The sequence below is a fragment of the Hemitrygon akajei genome, chromosome 9 (genome assembly GCF_048418815.1).
Source record: "Hemitrygon akajei chromosome 9, sHemAka1.3, whole genome shotgun sequence".
NCBI classification, from domain to species: domain Eukaryota; kingdom Metazoa; phylum Chordata; class Chondrichthyes; order Myliobatiformes; family Dasyatidae; genus Hemitrygon; species Hemitrygon akajei.
In genome coordinates, this window is record NC_133132.1 from 96,156,851 (window position 1) to 96,174,066 (window position 17,216).

Genomic DNA, 17,216 nt, shown 5'->3' on the forward strand with positions numbered 1-17,216 from the left:
ATCAGAGAATGTAGAATCTTTGTGGGTGGAGTTAAGAGATTACAAGGGTGAAAAACCATTATGGGAATCATATATAAGCCTCCAAATAGTAGCCAAGGTGTGGGGTTGAGATTGCAAAGGGAGGTGGAAAAGAGCATGTAATAACGGTAATGACACAATTGTAATGGGGAACTTCAATATTCAAAGGGATGGGAAAATCAGGTTGGTGTCAGATCGCAAGAGAGGGAATTTGTTGAATGCCTATGAGATGTCTTTTTAGAGCAGCTTGTACTTGCGCCTACTCAGGGAAAGGCTATCTTAGACTGGGTGTTATGTAATAACCTGGATCTTATTAGGGAGTTTAACGTAAAGGAACCCTTAGGAGGCAGTGATCATAATATGATTGAATTCATACTGCAATTTGAGAGGGAGAAGCACAGCTCACATGTATCGCAATGGAATAAAGGGAATTACAGAGGCATGAGAGAGGAGGATTGGATTGGAGGAGGATACTGGCAGAGATGGCTAAAGTTTCTGGGAATAGTTCACAAGGTGCAGGATAGATATGTCCGACAGAGAAAGAAGTTCTCAGATGGCAGGGATAGGCAACTGTGGCTAACAAAGGAAGTTAAGGACTGCATAAAAGCCAAGGCATATAAGGTAGCAAAAGTAAGTGGATGATTGGGAAGCTTTTAAAATCCAACAAAAGGCAACTGAAAAAGCTATAAGAATGGGAAAGATTAAATATGAGGGCAGACTAGCCAATAATAAAAAGCAGGATACTAAAAGTTTTTTCAGTTATATAAAGAGTAAAAGGGAGGTGAGAGGTGATATTGGACCACTGGAAAATGATGCTAGTGAAGTAGTAATGGGGGACAAAGAAATGGCAAATGAACTTATGGGTACTTTGTATCTGTCTTCTCTGTGGAAGACACTAGCAGTGTGCCAGGCATCCAGGCATCCATGAGTGTCAGGGAGCAGGAGTGAGTGCCATTGCTATTGCAAAGGAAGAAGTGCTAGGCAAACTCAAACAACTTAAGGGATCTCATTGAAACCTATCGAATATTGAAAGGACTTAATAGGGTGGATGTGAAAAGATTGTTTCCTCTGGTGGGGCTATCCAGAACCAGAGGGCACAGCCCCAAAAGTGAGGGGGAACCCTTTAGAACAGAGGCAAGGAAGTTTTTTTAGTCAGGGAGTTAGTAGTAAATCCATGGAATGCTCTGCCACAGACTGTGGTGGAGACCATGTCCGTGGGTTTATTTAAGGCAGAAGTTGATCATTTCCTGATCAGTCAGGGCATCAAAGGGTATGGTGGGAGTCAGGTGTATGGAATTGAGTGGGTTCCGGGATCAGCCATGATGGAATGGCGGAGCAGACTCGATGGATTGAATGGCCTAATTCTGCTCCTATGACTTACAGCCTTAATGTCCTCATCCATCAGCAATTTATTAGTCCTGCCTTTGGAGAACAGAGCTCCTGATCTCTGTTGCTATTTTTGTGAGTCCATTGTGATTTTACAAATTATTCCAGCTCCAGCACTAAAATGATGCTCTGAGTTCCACTCATCAAGATGTAATTTCTTTACATGTGACCAATCCCGTCAATCAGTTTGAACATGAAAGCAAGAGATTCTGCAAATGCTGGAAATCTTTTGCAAAACAGGCAAAGTGCTGGAGGAACTCAGCAAATCAGTGGCATCAATGGAGGGGAATAAATAGTCGATGTGTTCAACTGAGACCCTTCATCAGTCCTTTGACTGTTTGTTCCTCTCCATAGGTGCTGCCTGACATTCTTATTTTCAGTATGTTGATTACATGAGCTATCTATGCAAATGAAGGAAATGTCTGCCTAATTCATTTAAATAGCCCTTGTATTGCAGATGGAGGCCATTGGCCCATTGTACCTATGCCAACAGAAAGAGAGCCATTGACTCTATGTTAACTTCTCAACAGCACTTGGTTCCTATCTTTGTACAATAGACACATCAAACGTTCATCTTGGTACTTCTGTTTTAACTTTGTCAGCAATAAATTCTGAGCTCTCACTGCCTGTGAAAACAGTATTATCCCCAGTTCCAATTTTGTAGCAATTAACATAAATCCTACTTACTGACCTCTGAGAGGATAAATTAATCCATACTGTATATTAAAGCAGGACCTCTAGTAATTTCAGTCAGCTCAGTAAAATTTATCTTCTAAGTTCAAAGTAAATATTAAAGTACATATATGTCACCATATACTGTAAGTGCATCTCAGGTCAGTATAGCAAAGAAGTCCAAAGACATACCAGTTGGTAGGTTAATTGGCCATTGTAAATTGTCCCATGATTAGTTGAAGTTTGAATCGGTAGTTGTTGAGCAGTGAGGCTTGAAGGACCAAAAGGGCCTATATGGCATTGATTCTCAATAAATAAATAAATACAATGATAAACCACACACAAACAACAAGCATGGAAAAGAGGACAAACTGCAAATGAGAAAATATGCTGCTACTACTAATAATAAATAGTAAATACAGTGGATTCCGGTTAATTGAGACACATCAGGACCAGTACATTTTGGCCCAGTTAAACGGCTGTCCCAATTTGCCGAAGTTTCATGGAAATAGTGCAAAATGTATAAAATAGACAAAGTACTGTTTAACTGAGTAACAAATGATGTATTTAAATGAAATACAGAACAAATTAGAACATTACCAACACTACTACAGTACGATAAAACTGTATATTAGGTTATCAATGGAGAATTCATCCGGTGTACATTGCTGTGTTCTTTTGATTGACTGTAAATGAACAAAATCAGTGCCAGCGCCTAGTGCAGATAATACTGCTTTCATGCAATATTATTAATGATTCCATCCTCCAAATCTTTATTTTTATTGTAACATTCAAGATGATTGTTGATGCCTTTAATTCTTTGTAGTTCCAAACTTACTGAAGTATTGAAATCGTTTCATTTTCACTCCCTGCCGTTTCTGTCACTTCTAAGCCTGAAATCTTGAAGCTGCAGTGAGCAAAGCTGTGAATTGTCTTACTGCTTATTTCTTGTCAACTGTTAGTGATAAAAATCACTTGTTTTTGAACGCAAACACACGGAACTGGCACTGTTTAAAAACGATTTACTCGGAGCACAGTGTAGTGTCTAATGGCCACACAAATGCACACACCTGATGCTAGTTACAAACTGTTTGGCAACAGTCTCCTGCTCCGATTAAGTGGCATAGAGTCACAAGTAAGTGAAGGGCTATTTTCTTGATTAGTTTTTGTTATTTAAGAGTTGTTCCAAATAAGTGACTGCCCTGATTAACTGATGGCCCAATTAACCGGAATCCACTGTAAATAATATTGAGAATGTAAGTTGTAGAGTACTTGAAAGTGAATCCATAGTTTGTGGGATCAGGTCAGAGTTAAGGTGAGGGAAGTTGTCCACTCTGGTTCAGGAGCCTGATAGTAAGGGGTAATAACTGTTCCTGCGCTTTGTCATCCGGGACCTGTATCTCCTTCCTGGTGGCAGCAGTGAGAAGAGAGCATGGCCTAATGGTGGAAGTCTTTGTCGATGGACGCTTCCTTCTTGTGGCAGTGCTCCTTGAAGGTGTACTCAGTTGTGGGGAGGAATTTTCCTGTGATGGACTGGGCTGTATCCTCTACTTTTTGTAGGCTTTTCTGTTCTTGGGCTTTGGTTTCTCCATACGAGGCTGTGATGTAGCCAGTCTCCCTTATTCTGGAGAAGAGAATTCCAGTATAGATGGCCTCAATGTAGATGAAGCCTGACCTACTGATAGCTCCAGCTTTTCTGTGTCTGCTTCAGATTTCTAGCATCTGCATTGTGGTAGCTTCTACTTTACAAAAAGACCGTTCGACAATTTGATGGCCAAAAGAGCATCTTTATCTGGGACGGAAAATGATATTTACTGTACAGAATCTTCCAGGTACCTCGTGCGGCATGGGTGGAGGACTATATACAATGCATACTGGGAGTAAAAAGAGCGGATGTAAAAACCCTGCCAACCCCGGATCCCGCCTCTCGTTACCAACAGCTTCCCGATTAGTATTAACTTACTTTTAATAATACTCACATTACAACACTTCTCCCCCTTTAAAATCCAACGTTCCCCAAATATAGAACTGGGAAATAAAAACAGTGGTATCATTAGCAACAGGTTACCAATACAAAAAAAACCTAAAAAATGTGGCAAATTCAACATTCAATCTAACAACAAAAGAAACTATCCAATCAAAGATTCAGTCTGTCAGGAGGTTTGCGAGGGCGCTGCGATCTACGCACTACTCCCGGTGACCAAGCATGCACTGCTGGTGAGGATGTTTTAGGTGGATCTAGTGTTGGGGACACGAAAGGGGTCTGTGTGTCTGTGTGTGAATGTCCATTCTCTTCAGGGGACTGTGCCCCCTCAGCCAGTGTCTCTCCCTCTAGCAAAGTCACTGGTGGACATGCTTTCCTGGTATGCATTAAGTGGTCATTGCTCCTTAACTGTTTTGGACTACTGAGCTTCTTTGAAATCAGTGGCAAGCTCTTCTCAGCATTATTGGGATAAACGACATCTGCAGGTTTGCCACCCGGCTTGGAACGCACTGAAGAAGGAACTTTGGTTTTTGAACCATCGTCACGGCCGGGGCTCAGTATAGACCCAATTGTAAATTTTTCATAGAGTTCCTTGTTATAACTTGGAACTATCTGGAGTTCAACAGCAGGAAATCGCAATGCGTTTCGGAAAACCTCTTGTGCTTGAACAAAGGTCTTGTCTGTTAAATCACAGTAATTGATTTTGATGATACATTCATTCTCCTGGAGCAGGTTCTCTTTTCTTGAACGGCTGTACTCTTCAATACCACGAATACTCAGGCCAAGGAATCTTCCACTCAGCGCAGAGTTAAAGGGCATCACATGGATTCCCAGGGGGCCACCGTCTCCAGAAAATTCTGCTTTCTTTGTCAAATCACTTAGAGTGCTTTCTGAATGCTTGTCTGGTGGTCCTGGAGGCTCTGTTCTTACATCGTATGTGGGTGCCCTGTTTGCTGCTGTTACGATTGGCTTCACATGCAGGTTCCTGTTAGTGGGATCATCAGGCTGAGATGCACCTTGCTGTAACTGGGCAGGTGGTACAAGAGATGGGTCACTGCTTCGCCGTACTAGAAGTGGCGTGCTGGCTTTCAGCGCCGAGGGGGTAACTTCAATTTCTCCTGTAATAGGCTGAAGAGCTGCAAGCTGTGCTGCGAGCTCACTCTCAAATGTGTCCGGACTATGTCTGTCACTCACATTGCCATCGGTGACTTCATCTGCACACTGCACTTCATGCTCTTCCGTCATGCGTGCATACTTAATTTCATGCCAGTTGAGCCGGATTTTGCGAAGCCAATCGCAGCCCAAAAGACTGGGCCCACTGTCCTTAGCTATCACCAGCCTGGCTTCAGCCTTCTGGCTGCCAGCTGAAACAGCCACATATAACACCCCTAAATGAGGTATGGGCTGCCCCATATAGGTCCTGAGTTTGAGCTTAGATGGTCTGATGGGGAGGCAGGTTGGATCCCCATCTCCTCACTAATGACCGATGCAGTAGCCCCTGAATCAATCTCGAACTTAATGTCCTTTCCCTTGACAGTGACTGTGGCATAATATGGTTCAGGTGGTCCCTCATCCGTTTCACCCCAAGCATGTTGTAGGCACACGCTGCCTCTTCGTCTGCTTCTCCTAGGTGGTGTGTGGCTGCCTGAGTCTGTTGAGCTTTCCCCTGTCCAGGCTTAACCTTACCCTTTATGCTCCTGCACTTTTTAACGAAATGTCCCTTCTTGCTACAAGCATGGCAGACAGTATCTTTGAATTTATAAGCATTCGCATAGTGCGTTCCTCCACACCGAAAACATTCCACCCGCTTTGCCTATTTACCAGTCTCCCTCCTGACTTGGTGCACTGCCGCCGACTGCGACCCCCCATGCCCTTTCTGTATATCCTTGGCAATATTAGCAGCCATCTCCATGCCTTGGGCAATCTCTAGGGCTGTTTTGAAAATCAACGGTGGGGTTTCCCCCCAACAAGTGGCATTATACGGCGTCATTATTAATGCCGCATACTAACCTATCACGGAGCATGTCATCCAACACAGCTCCGAAATCGCAATGCTCTGACAGCTGCTGAAGCTCGGCCACAAAATCACTCAGTCAATGAAATGTAACAACCTTATTTTGAGTTAATATAGAAACAGGAAAAAGTGCAAGATACTTTAAAGCAGTTATCAATGAACTGAATAGACAGTGAAAAGAAACCAAATCTAGAGTTAAAGCACGATTTAAAAGTTGCTGAAATGCACAAACTTATTAATTCACAGAAAGGACCTTTGAGGAAATGCAGTCCCCCTTTCAGTTCACAAACAAACCTGTATGCAGCTCTTTTGAGGCTGTTTTAATTGTAACTATTATTTCACCAATAATCGTTTTAATTTTAACCTAATGCTAAATAGTTCCCTTGTCTCTCTATTGAAAATGACCATCGTCTACATAGATCTTCCTGATGAAATGTTGAGGAATACCAAATGTGCAACTTGACACATGAAGCAATTGATCTTCGGAATTATCCATGAAATGAGTAAAGCATAAATGGAAATTGAGAAGTGTAGTGCAACAGAAATGCTCATTAATATGAAAAGATTCTCTCTATAGGACAGTGGATGAATAGTTGGTATTGAATGTCTGACATGACTTCCGTATCATCTGTGTTATTCTCAATGGGCTATACTCACAAAGCATTTTTTGTTTGTGTTCACTTTTGAGAAAGGCTGCTCTCCCATTCATTTGATGGAAGGTTGCATAATCAGTACTCCAGCTTGTAGTCTAGTCGGAATATCGGTGTCGAAATAAAGAGGATACTCTTTCTAAGCTTCCAGAATCAGAATCAGATTTCATATCACTGACGTATGTTGTGAAATTTGTTGTTTTGCAGCCACATTACAGTGCAGTACATAAAAATGATGTGAATTACATTAAGGAAAAATATGTATATACTGTAAAAACACGAGAAAATCTGCAGATACTGCAAATCCAAGCAACACACACAAAATGCTGGAGGAACTCTGCAGGCCAGGCAGCATCTCAGCATCTATGGAATAGATATACACACTGTATATATTTACAGTAGTGCAAAAACAGGGCAATAATAGTGAAGTAGTGTTCATGGGTTCATTGATTGTCCATTTGGAAATCTGATGGCAGAGGAGTAAAAGCTGTTGTAAAAATTGAGCGTGTGTCTTCAGTCTCCTGTACTGTACCTCCCTGATGAACATAATAAGGAGAGAGTACATCCTGGGTGAGAACAGTCCTGAATGATGATGATGTCTCTTAGGGCTTTCTTTGCACTGCCCCATTTGTCTTCCTCCCCGCCTCTCCTGCTTCCCTCCTTCCCCTACTATCTTGCTACACTTATACAGAGCCTAGGTGAGACCACACCTGAAGAATCGTTTGTTGTTTTGGTTGTGTAAGTGCTGTAGAGGGAGCACTCAGATCTCAAAGTCTCCAATGTTTCTACTCAAAGCTCAAAGTTCACAGTAAATTTATTATCAAAGTACATATATGTCAGCATATTGAGATTCATTTTCCTGCGGGCATTCATAGTGGATACAAAATAAACACAATAGAATCAGTGAACTACACACAAAGGGCAAAAAACCAATATGCATGAGGCAAACTGTGATGCAAGAAATCCAAAAAATAAAAAACAATGGATAGCTAGATAAATAAATAATATTGAGGGCATGAGTTGTAGAGTCCTTGAAAGTTTACTGTAGAGCTGAGAGGAGTTATCTATGCTGGTTCAGGGGCCAGATGGTTGAATGGTAATAACTTCCTGAACCTGCTGGGCTGGGACCTAAGGCTTATGTTCCTCCTTCCTAATGATAGGAGTGAGAAGAGAGCATGGCCTGGAAGGTAGGGTCCTTGATTATGGATGCTGCTTTCTTGTGGCTCTCCTTTGGAGACATGCTCAATGGTGGGGAGAGTTTTTCCTTTGATGGACTGGGCTATATTCATTACTTTTTGTAAGCTTTTTCGCTCGTGGGCATTGGTGATTCCATACCAGTCGGGATACTCTCCAATGTGATACTCTCCAAACTATAGAAGTTTGTCAAAGTTTTAGAAAGTAGAGGCACTGCCATGCCTTCTTTATAACGGCATTTACATGTTTGTCCCAGAATATATCCTCTGCAATTGTATCTGCCTCCACCACCACAGCTGGCAGCCCATTCCACGCACTCACTACTCTCTACGTAAAAAAACTTACCTCTGACATCTCCTCTGTACCTACTTCCAAGCACCTTAAAACTATGCCCTCTCGTGCTAGCCATTTCAGCCCTGGGGAAAAGCCTCTGACTATCCACAAGATCAATGCCTCTCATTATCTTGTACACCTCTATCAAGTCACCTCTCATCCTCCGTCACTCCAAGGAGAAAAGGCCGAGTTCACTCAACCTATTCTCATAAGGCATGCTTCCCAATCCAGGCAACATCCTTGTAAATCTCCTCTGCACCCTTTCTATGGTTTCCACATCCTTCCTGTAGTGAGGCGACCGGAACTGAGCACAGTACTCCAAGTGGGGTCTGACCAGGGTCCTATATAACTGCAACATTACCTCTCAGCTATTAAACTCAAGATGTCCATTATTAATGGACATTACTTAAGCTAGTTTGCTTAACAAGATTATTTTGACAGTCACACAGAAAATTATGAAAAAATGTTGCAATGAGGTATTCAATGTTTAGAGTTTGGCATTTAGTTTTTTGATGGATAGAGCAATCAGAATTTCCGGACTACATGTACATATCATGTGTATGGGAAACTTCATCTGTAAAGAAGTATCCTCTAAACAGCTCATAGAAGTATTGTTTGCTCATTAGATTGATGAGATCAGGCAAGTTAGTCTTGCATGATGTGATGATATCATCGAATGAGTCAATTCCTTTTATAAATGGTACACAAGAGGACCCTTTTTATGGCTAAACTCCTTTACTGCTTGGACACCTGGTGCTGTATCTCAGCACATGACTGTCGTTTAAACATCCCTGTTTCTACATTACTACAAAAAGTTAGCCCTCAAATTCTAATATCGGGCTAAATATTTAGAGATTTAATAATCTCAAACTGTCACCTGTGGCATTGAGAACTTTGCAAACTTTGGTTCCAGTTTGATCTCTCTTGTAGAAGCTTATAAATCAATGCAGTTTAAAACTCCTAATGTATTCTGTGGAGTGGCATTCAGTTTTCTGCTGTGAGTCTGTTGTTCAACAACCTAAAAGTTAAGGTTAATGACGTCTGGGAAAAAAAAGCAGCTTTGGTATGAAAACAAGATAAATTGTGGGATGCTCTTTAATATGTGTGTCATTAGGGAAGGCAATAACTGCTGGCCTTCCTGGCAATACTCAGGATTTCAAAAAATCATGAAGAGGAATGTCAGTGTCAGGAATTATGTTTAAATGCTGTTGGCTGTTTATACTCTATGACCATAAAATATAAGAGCAGAATTAAGCCATTGAATTTCCTCTGCCATTTCTTCACGGCTGATCCATTTCTCTCTCACTCACTTCCCTTTATTAGATACTTTCTGTCCCTCATAAAGAGGACACTGAGTGCATTTTCTGCTGCTGTTGCCCTTCGACCCTAAGGTCTGATGCACTGTGCGTTCAGAGATGCTCTTCTGCACACCACTATTATAACACGCAGTTATTTGAGTTACTGTCGCCTGCCTGTCAGCTTAAACCAGTCTAACCATTCTCCTCTGACCTCTCTCATTAACAATGCATTTTCACCCACAGAACTACCACTCGCTGAATGTCTGTTTTTGTTTTTTGCATCATTCTCTGTAAAATCTAAATACTGTTGCGCATGAAAATCCCAGGAGATCACTTTCTGTGATACTCAAACCACCTGTCTGGCACCAACAATAATTCCACTGTTTGTATGTAGTTTATCTGTAAATTGCATTCAATAATTGACTGGAAAATGTATGATTATTAGTCAATTATTAAAACAATTTTCCACACCTTTTACATAATTATGGATAAATCTGAATTATAAGTGTCGGGGGAGGGTATTTTTGTATCCACGCCCTTTGAACCGTGTTGATGTTGGGTACACCTACAGTACCCATGGATACACTACATGAGTGGGTAAAATCATTGTTATTGAGTGATCATGTTAAAATGGCGAAGAAAACGTAGTAAAAAATTACCCTTTGCCTTCTCCAGAGGTCTTGTCTTTGTGGTGGGAAAACATTGTTATAGTCATCATTGTGTAGTCCTTCAGTAAAGTTCACAGTGAGGCAACACTAAAGGCACATTTTCTCTCTAACAACTGTGGTAGTTTAAGGACGTTGTTCCTCTGCCGCCCTACAGGTCAGCCAGGTGCATAATACCACTGATCTTGTCCATATCCAGCAAGTACGCTCTTTGTAAAAAAAAGGGATGTGTACAATGGCCATACATTCACATTCTCCTCGCTCGCATGCTGACCCACCACATTTGCATTCTCATATGCTTTCACGCTTTTTATAGTACTGATATCCTCCCACCTCCACAATAAATTCACTTCCCCCGTCACAAGCTCCCTCCCTCTCCCTCTCTCTCCCTCTCTGTGCCACGTGCACTTTCACTTCGTCAGCTTCTCATACCGTGTTGCATGAATGTTTGACATTTGTTCATTCGGTCTATTTTTTCTATCTCCATCTTCACCACCACATGCGCATTTTTTCGGAGAAGCAGCTGGCTAGCCCAATATTTACTGCCCATCCCTAATGGCACACAGACTAAAGTTCATCCCACAGCTCAACTTATTCAGAGGGCCCAGCCTCAGAATACAAGGGTGTCCATTTAGAACAGAGATGAAAAGGAATTTATTTAGCCAGAGGGTGGTGAATCTGTGACGGCTGTGGAGGCTAAGTCATTAGGCATTTTTAAGCAGAGGTTGATAGGTTCTTGATTAGTAAGGGTCTGCAAGACTATTGAGAGAAGGCATGAGAATGGGATTGAAGGGATACTAAAATAGCCATGATAGAATGGTGGTGCGGGCTCAATAGCTAGAAATATAGAAACATAGAAAACCTACAGCACTATGAAGGCCCTTCGGCCCACAAAACTATGCTGAACATGTCCTTACCTTAGAAATTACCTTAGGTTACCCATAGCCCTCTATTTTGCTAAGCTCCATTTACCTATCCAGGAGTCTCTTAAAAGACCCTATCATATCTGCTTCCACACACTCATCACTCTCTGCGTAAAATAATTTACCCCTGGCATTTCCTCTGTACCTGCTTCCAAGCACCTCTTGTGCTAGCCATTTCAGCCCTGGGAAAAAGCCTCTGACTATCCACATGATCAATGCCTCTCATCATTTTATACACCTCTATCAGGTCACCTCATCCTCCGTCACTCCAAGGAGAAAAGGCAGAGTTCACTCAACCTATTCTTATAAGACATGCTCCCCATCCAGGCAACATCCTTGTAAATCTCCTCTGCACCCTTTCTATGGTTTCCACGTCCTTCCTGTAGTGAGGTGACCAGAACTGAGCACAGTATTCCAAGTGGGGTCTGACCAGGGTCTTATATAGCTGCAACATTACCTCTCGGCTCCTAAACTCAATCCCACGATTGATGAAGGCCAATGCACCGTATGGCCTAATTCTGGTCTTATCTTTCTAATTATCCCTTTGTATGCATTATTTGATCCCTCGTTCACTGCCTGCAATTTGTACCTACTGTGTGTCAACATGTTTTTTCACTACTCTGTGTTTCATATGTTGCTTTTGCATATTTGTGCACTGTTTCTGCATATCTTGGTTCAGTCCATGCACCAATGTGTTCGTCCAACACTCTTCTGCATGTTTATACACTCACTTTCTGCAGGGACTGTCTATCCCAGTTCAGTTGGTCAACATGCTCTGACCAACACAAATTTGGTCACATGGGAGTAATTGGATGGCACAGGGTTGGTGGGCTGAAGGACCTGTTACCAATGTTCCCTCTAATTTGTAATAACCAGTGTGTGCAGAAATCTTGTGCTGTGCAATTTTTTTGCCCAGTGACAATAACATGCGTACTGAATAATTTCTTCAATAACAACAGCATAAATATGCCAGTTCTGAAATCTGCAGACAAATCATCACAGAGGAAAAGGATTGTGTATGATGGTGAAATATACTTATATGCCAACAAGGTAGAGGGTGACAAACATTTGTGTGCAGTTTAAATTCCTTTGCACGCTAGTAGCAAAAGATGTGTGCGTGCTCACACCTTCGAGGGAACATTGGTCCATACATTAACATGCTCGGTCCAGCACTCTTCTGCTGACTTTATTATTCCTTGATATTAAATAAGGCTTCTCAGACTATTCTGGTCAAATCTGATGGAATGATCAGGTGCTTCATGAAATGGTTTTTACATCTCCTCAAGGGTTTGAATGATAGTTTTTTATATTCTAGATATAGGGGTGGGGGTTGATCGGTGCAGGCTTTGGAAATTCAGATTCCCAAGGCTATCGTTAAGAAATACATTCAGCAGCCACTTTTATCAGGTACACCAGTACACCTGCTCGTCATTGCAAATATCTTATCACGTGTATTAGGAATTTGCAGCGTGTTGGCCTGACATGCAACAAAGGGCAGCAACATTCAACAATTATATAGAATACAGAAGTATATAAAACTGAAGTTGGAAGTACAGGTGTTGAATAAACTGTGCATAAATACACAAATACCAGCAGGTATTTACAATGTAAACAGCTTTATAAAATGTGGTTTCCAATGTTTGCTGTGCAGTGCAGAGTGAGGTAATACAACAGAGTCCAAAAATTCTTTTTTCAGCCTCTATAACTTACAATAAGAAATATTATACTGTATAGAAATAATATAAATTGTACAAAAAAAGAGCAAAAATACTGAGTTGACGTTTATGGATTCACGGACTGTTCAGAAATCTGATGGTGGAGGGGAACAAGCTGTTCATACAATATTGTGTGTGAGTCTTCAGCCTCCTGTACCTCCTTCCTGATGGTGGTAATGAGCAGAGGGTATGTGCCGGGGGTGAGGGGTCCTAATGGTTGATGCCGTCTCCCTGAGGCATCGCATTTTGAAGATGTCCTTGATGGTGGGGTGGCAAGTGATAGTGTGACGGTCTTGGCTGAGTCCACAACACTCTGCAGCACACTGAGGTATCAGCACTTACGCCGGACGCATGGTTGAAAATTTCCATACTGAATTTTATGTTTGATCCACCTACCTTTCCTCATTTAAATCTCTCGAAGTAGAGCAGTGATCCATTAAAGGTCAAGTTGTTGTTTTGTTAAATTTCTCTTGGTGATGGAAAGTTGTTGGTGCTCACTTTCGTTTTTCTTTTCTTTAGATTCAAAATGGGAACAGGTCAGCCAGTTGGCCAGTGAGCGGCAACAGAAGTTGGAGGAGTCGTTCAGTTTCCACACGCAGTTTGAAACGGCTGAGGCACAACTTCATCAGTGGCTTGTTGAAAAGGAGCTGATGATGAATGTGCTGGGACCGCTCTCCATAGATCCTCATATGCTGAACAATCAGAAACAACAAGTTCAGGTAAGGATTCAGATTCATTTAGTTATCACATGTGCATTGAAACATACAGTGAAATAGTTCATGTTAACAACCAATACAACCTAAGGATGTGCTGTGGGCAGCCTGAAAGAATTGCCACACATTCCAGTGTTAATGTCGTATGTTCACCATGTTCACTCAAGCAACAACAGAAACAGAACCACAGCAACAAAGCAACAGCAAGACAAAGCCCTTTTCTACCAGCCACCCAGTCTCCCACACACACCCACACCCTAACCCCAGGACAGGCCACCTCAAGGAACCCTGCCTCCATTGAACCTCTGACTTCCCTGGTGGACTCGCAGACTGAGATCCATGGCTTCAACTTCCAATCGTTCTCTGGGCTTCGATCTTTGGTATCAGCCCCAGGACTTGCCATTGATAGGAAGTGAGAATCGTAGATGAGGACCACAACCTCCGAGCCCGAAACTCTGAGTACTGATGATGGAACTTCGAACTACTGCTCTCGCTCCCTGGACACTGATGATGGAACCCCAAACACTAGGCCTCGAACTCCATGTCTTGCGGACTTGTAGAACTAGGGAATCACTGGCCCCTGTGCCTCTTCCAGAACCCGCCAACGACTTGATGACCTAGTGGGTTGGGTTACCAGCCCTCATACTCGCTGGTTTCTAGCCGACATCAGGACTGCTCATGTCCCTCATCCAATACATGACACTGGCCTTCAAATGCGGAGCACGGGGTGGAGGCTAGGCTCCGGCCTGGCCTCTTAACTGCCCGCATCCCTGGCCCTAAACCTTAATTTGACCCCTAACTCCCATCTCTGTCTCCAAAGGAGTGCCATTATTCATCAGTCCTTGTTTGTTTGGGAGGAATGGTTCCATTGAAATTGGAACTGGCTTTTTAATGATGTAGAAGTCTGGAATGCATTGTCTGAAATGTTGGAAGGTGATTAGGTGGGAACTTCTGAAAGGGAGGTTGGTAAGTATTAAAAGGGAGGTGGGTGGAATTTTAGAAGGCTATGACGAAAGGCTAAGAGAATGGGACTAATTAGAGCCTAGCACAAACCCTAACACAGCTGAGCTGAGAAATTCAAAGCTCGCAGCCAATGGTTATAAACACAAGAGATTCTGCAGATGCTGGAAATCTTGAGCAACACACACAAAATGCTGCAGGAACTCAGCAAGTCAAGCAGTGTCTACGGAGGGAATAAACAGTTGACATTTATCCCCTCCTAACTTCTTAATTCATTCCATCAGCCTCTCATCATGTGCCTCTAGAAATTTAAGTATAGATCATCTCCTGGATCCTTTGATAGGTAGTTACTTAATCAAAAGACTTCAGGATGTCAGAGATAAGTTCTTTACAGAGAGAGGTGAGTGCATGGAATGTCCTCTGGTAGTGGCGGTTAAAGCTGATGCTTGGGTGGCATTTAGGAGACTCTTATCTAGGCACATGGTTGATAGAAATATAGAAGCTTTGCAGGAGGGAAGGGTTACATTGACCTTAGTAAGTTATAAGGTTGGCACAACATCGTGGGCTGAAGGGACCTGCACTCTGCTGTAATGTTCTGTTATCTGTGTTTGAATTGGTCAGACGTAATTTCCCTGTGATAAAACCATCTGAACTTTGCCTGATGATCCTGGGTTTTTCTTTAAACTGCCTGCTGTAGCATCTATAACATTTTCCCAATGACAGACATTAAGCAATCAAGTTTCTAGTTTCCTGCTTCCTAACTCCCTTTTTAATTGAGATGCAATTTTCAAATCCATTGGATTCTTTCCCAAAACTAGGGAATGTGGGAATATTGATAATGACCCTGCAACTATCTTTTTATGACCACAGTGTGCAATCCATTTGGACCTAGAGATTTGTCAGTTCACAGCTCCCACAGTTTGCTCAGAATCACCTCCCTTGATTCCCACCCTCTCCAAATCTCTGACATACAGTTATTTCTAGAATAACACAAATAAAATGCTGGAGGAACTCAGCAGGTCAGGCAGCATCTATGAAAAGGAATAAACAGTTAATGTTTCAGGCCGAGACCCCTTATTTCTAGGATGTTTTAGTTTGCCCTGCAGTGAAGACTGAAACAAAACACCTGATGAATTTATCTGCAGTTCCTTTTTTTGTTTCATTATTAATTCCCCAGACACTTCCTTTAGGACCAGTGATCAATTGGTGAATATTTTAAAAATATAAATGGAGACTGTATATAAACCCTTGGGTATATTTAGAGCAGAGATTGATAGGTTCTTGGTCAGGAAGGGCATCAGAGGTTATGGAGAGAATGGGGTTGAAAGGGATAATAAATCAGCCATGATGGAATGGTGGAGAAGACATCGAAGCATAGGCCTCATTCTGCTCCTATATCTTGTGGTCTTATACAAACACATGCTATCTATTTTTATATTTTTGGCTAGAATGTATTTTAATTTTTCCATCCTTATTCATCTGAAAGCCATTCTTTGCTGGTTTTATGTTCTATCCAGACTAATAATCTGCCATCCCATCCATTTTTCCACAATTATATCCTTAATACTATCATTACCTTTTTTAGTTAACCACAGTTGGTAGGATCCTCCCCAAGGAAATTTTAGTTCTTGTTGGAATGTACATTTTCTGTCCTTTCTGGAAGATCTCCTTAAACGTCTGCCACTGCGTTTTGAGGTATTTTTAGCTGATTGCAGCAGTAGTCATGACAGCAAAATGTACAGTTCAGTAGTTTCAGCAAATTTGTCTATATCAAAATATTTTAACTCATTGTGCCATGAGTAGATACACAGTAAAACTGGCCTAAAATGGCTTTTGGACAGAGTGATGTGAATTCCCTATAGACCGGGGGTTACCCCGAGCACATACATTCCTTGCATTAGTTACGCTGCTAAAAGAAGTTCCTTTGTTGGAGAAGAGTCATCATGTACCGTCCACTTGCCATGTATGTGTGTGTGTTCTTAATTGCTGTGAGATTAGTTCTTTTCCAGAGATGTAGAATGCTAAGGCACATAGAATGTGTTCACATGTTGCTCTAAACTTCCTCAGTTTAATTTAAATACTTATCCTACTTTTCCTTAGTAAAGCCTGTTAACAATTCTATTTCTACCACTATTTATTGAGAGGTGTTTTACCAAGCTTGCGTATCGAAATGAAATTCCTATTTCTTAAATGCTTGCCATAAGTTAACTCATTCATTGACTGAATCGGAATCAGTTTTATTTTCTCTGTTATGTCGTGAAATCCACTGTTCTTCTGCAGCAGCACACTGCAAGACATAAAAATGACTAATTACAAAATAAATAAATAGTGCTAAAAAAGAAATAGTGAGGTCATGTTCATGGGTTCATGCATTTTTCAGAAACTTGATGGCGGAGGGGAAGAAGCTGTTCATGAGTCATTGACTGTACCTTTTCCCCAGTAATAGTAGTGAGAAGAGGGAATGGCCCAGATGGTCCTTAGTGCTGCATGATGCCTTCTTGGGGCACTGCTTCAAAATGACGAGTGATGTGCCCATAATGAAACTGGCTGAGTCTACAACCCTCTGAAGCTTCTCGTGATGCTGTGCATTGGAGCCTCTATACCAGGCAGTGATGCCCCCAGTCACCATACACCTGTGAAATTTGCTCGAGTCTTTGATGACATACTCCGCAGACTCTAAGTGAAGTAGAG

General features: G+C 41.9%; 1 protein-coding gene across 6 annotated transcripts in view; it reads left to right on the plus strand.

Moving 5' to 3' along the window:
* The window catches only part of dst (dystonin), a 579,575-nt gene that overhangs the window by 382,475 nt on the left and 179,884 nt on the right, over positions 1-17,216 (plus strand). For all 6 annotated transcript variants that reach the window (XM_073056532.1, XM_073056533.1, XM_073056534.1 and 3 more), the window contains one exon: positions 13,372-13,571. In XM_073056532.1, coding sequence (XP_072912633.1) covers positions 13,372-13,571 — 200 coding nt within the window. The remainder of the gene's footprint in view (positions 1-13,371; positions 13,572-17,216) is intronic.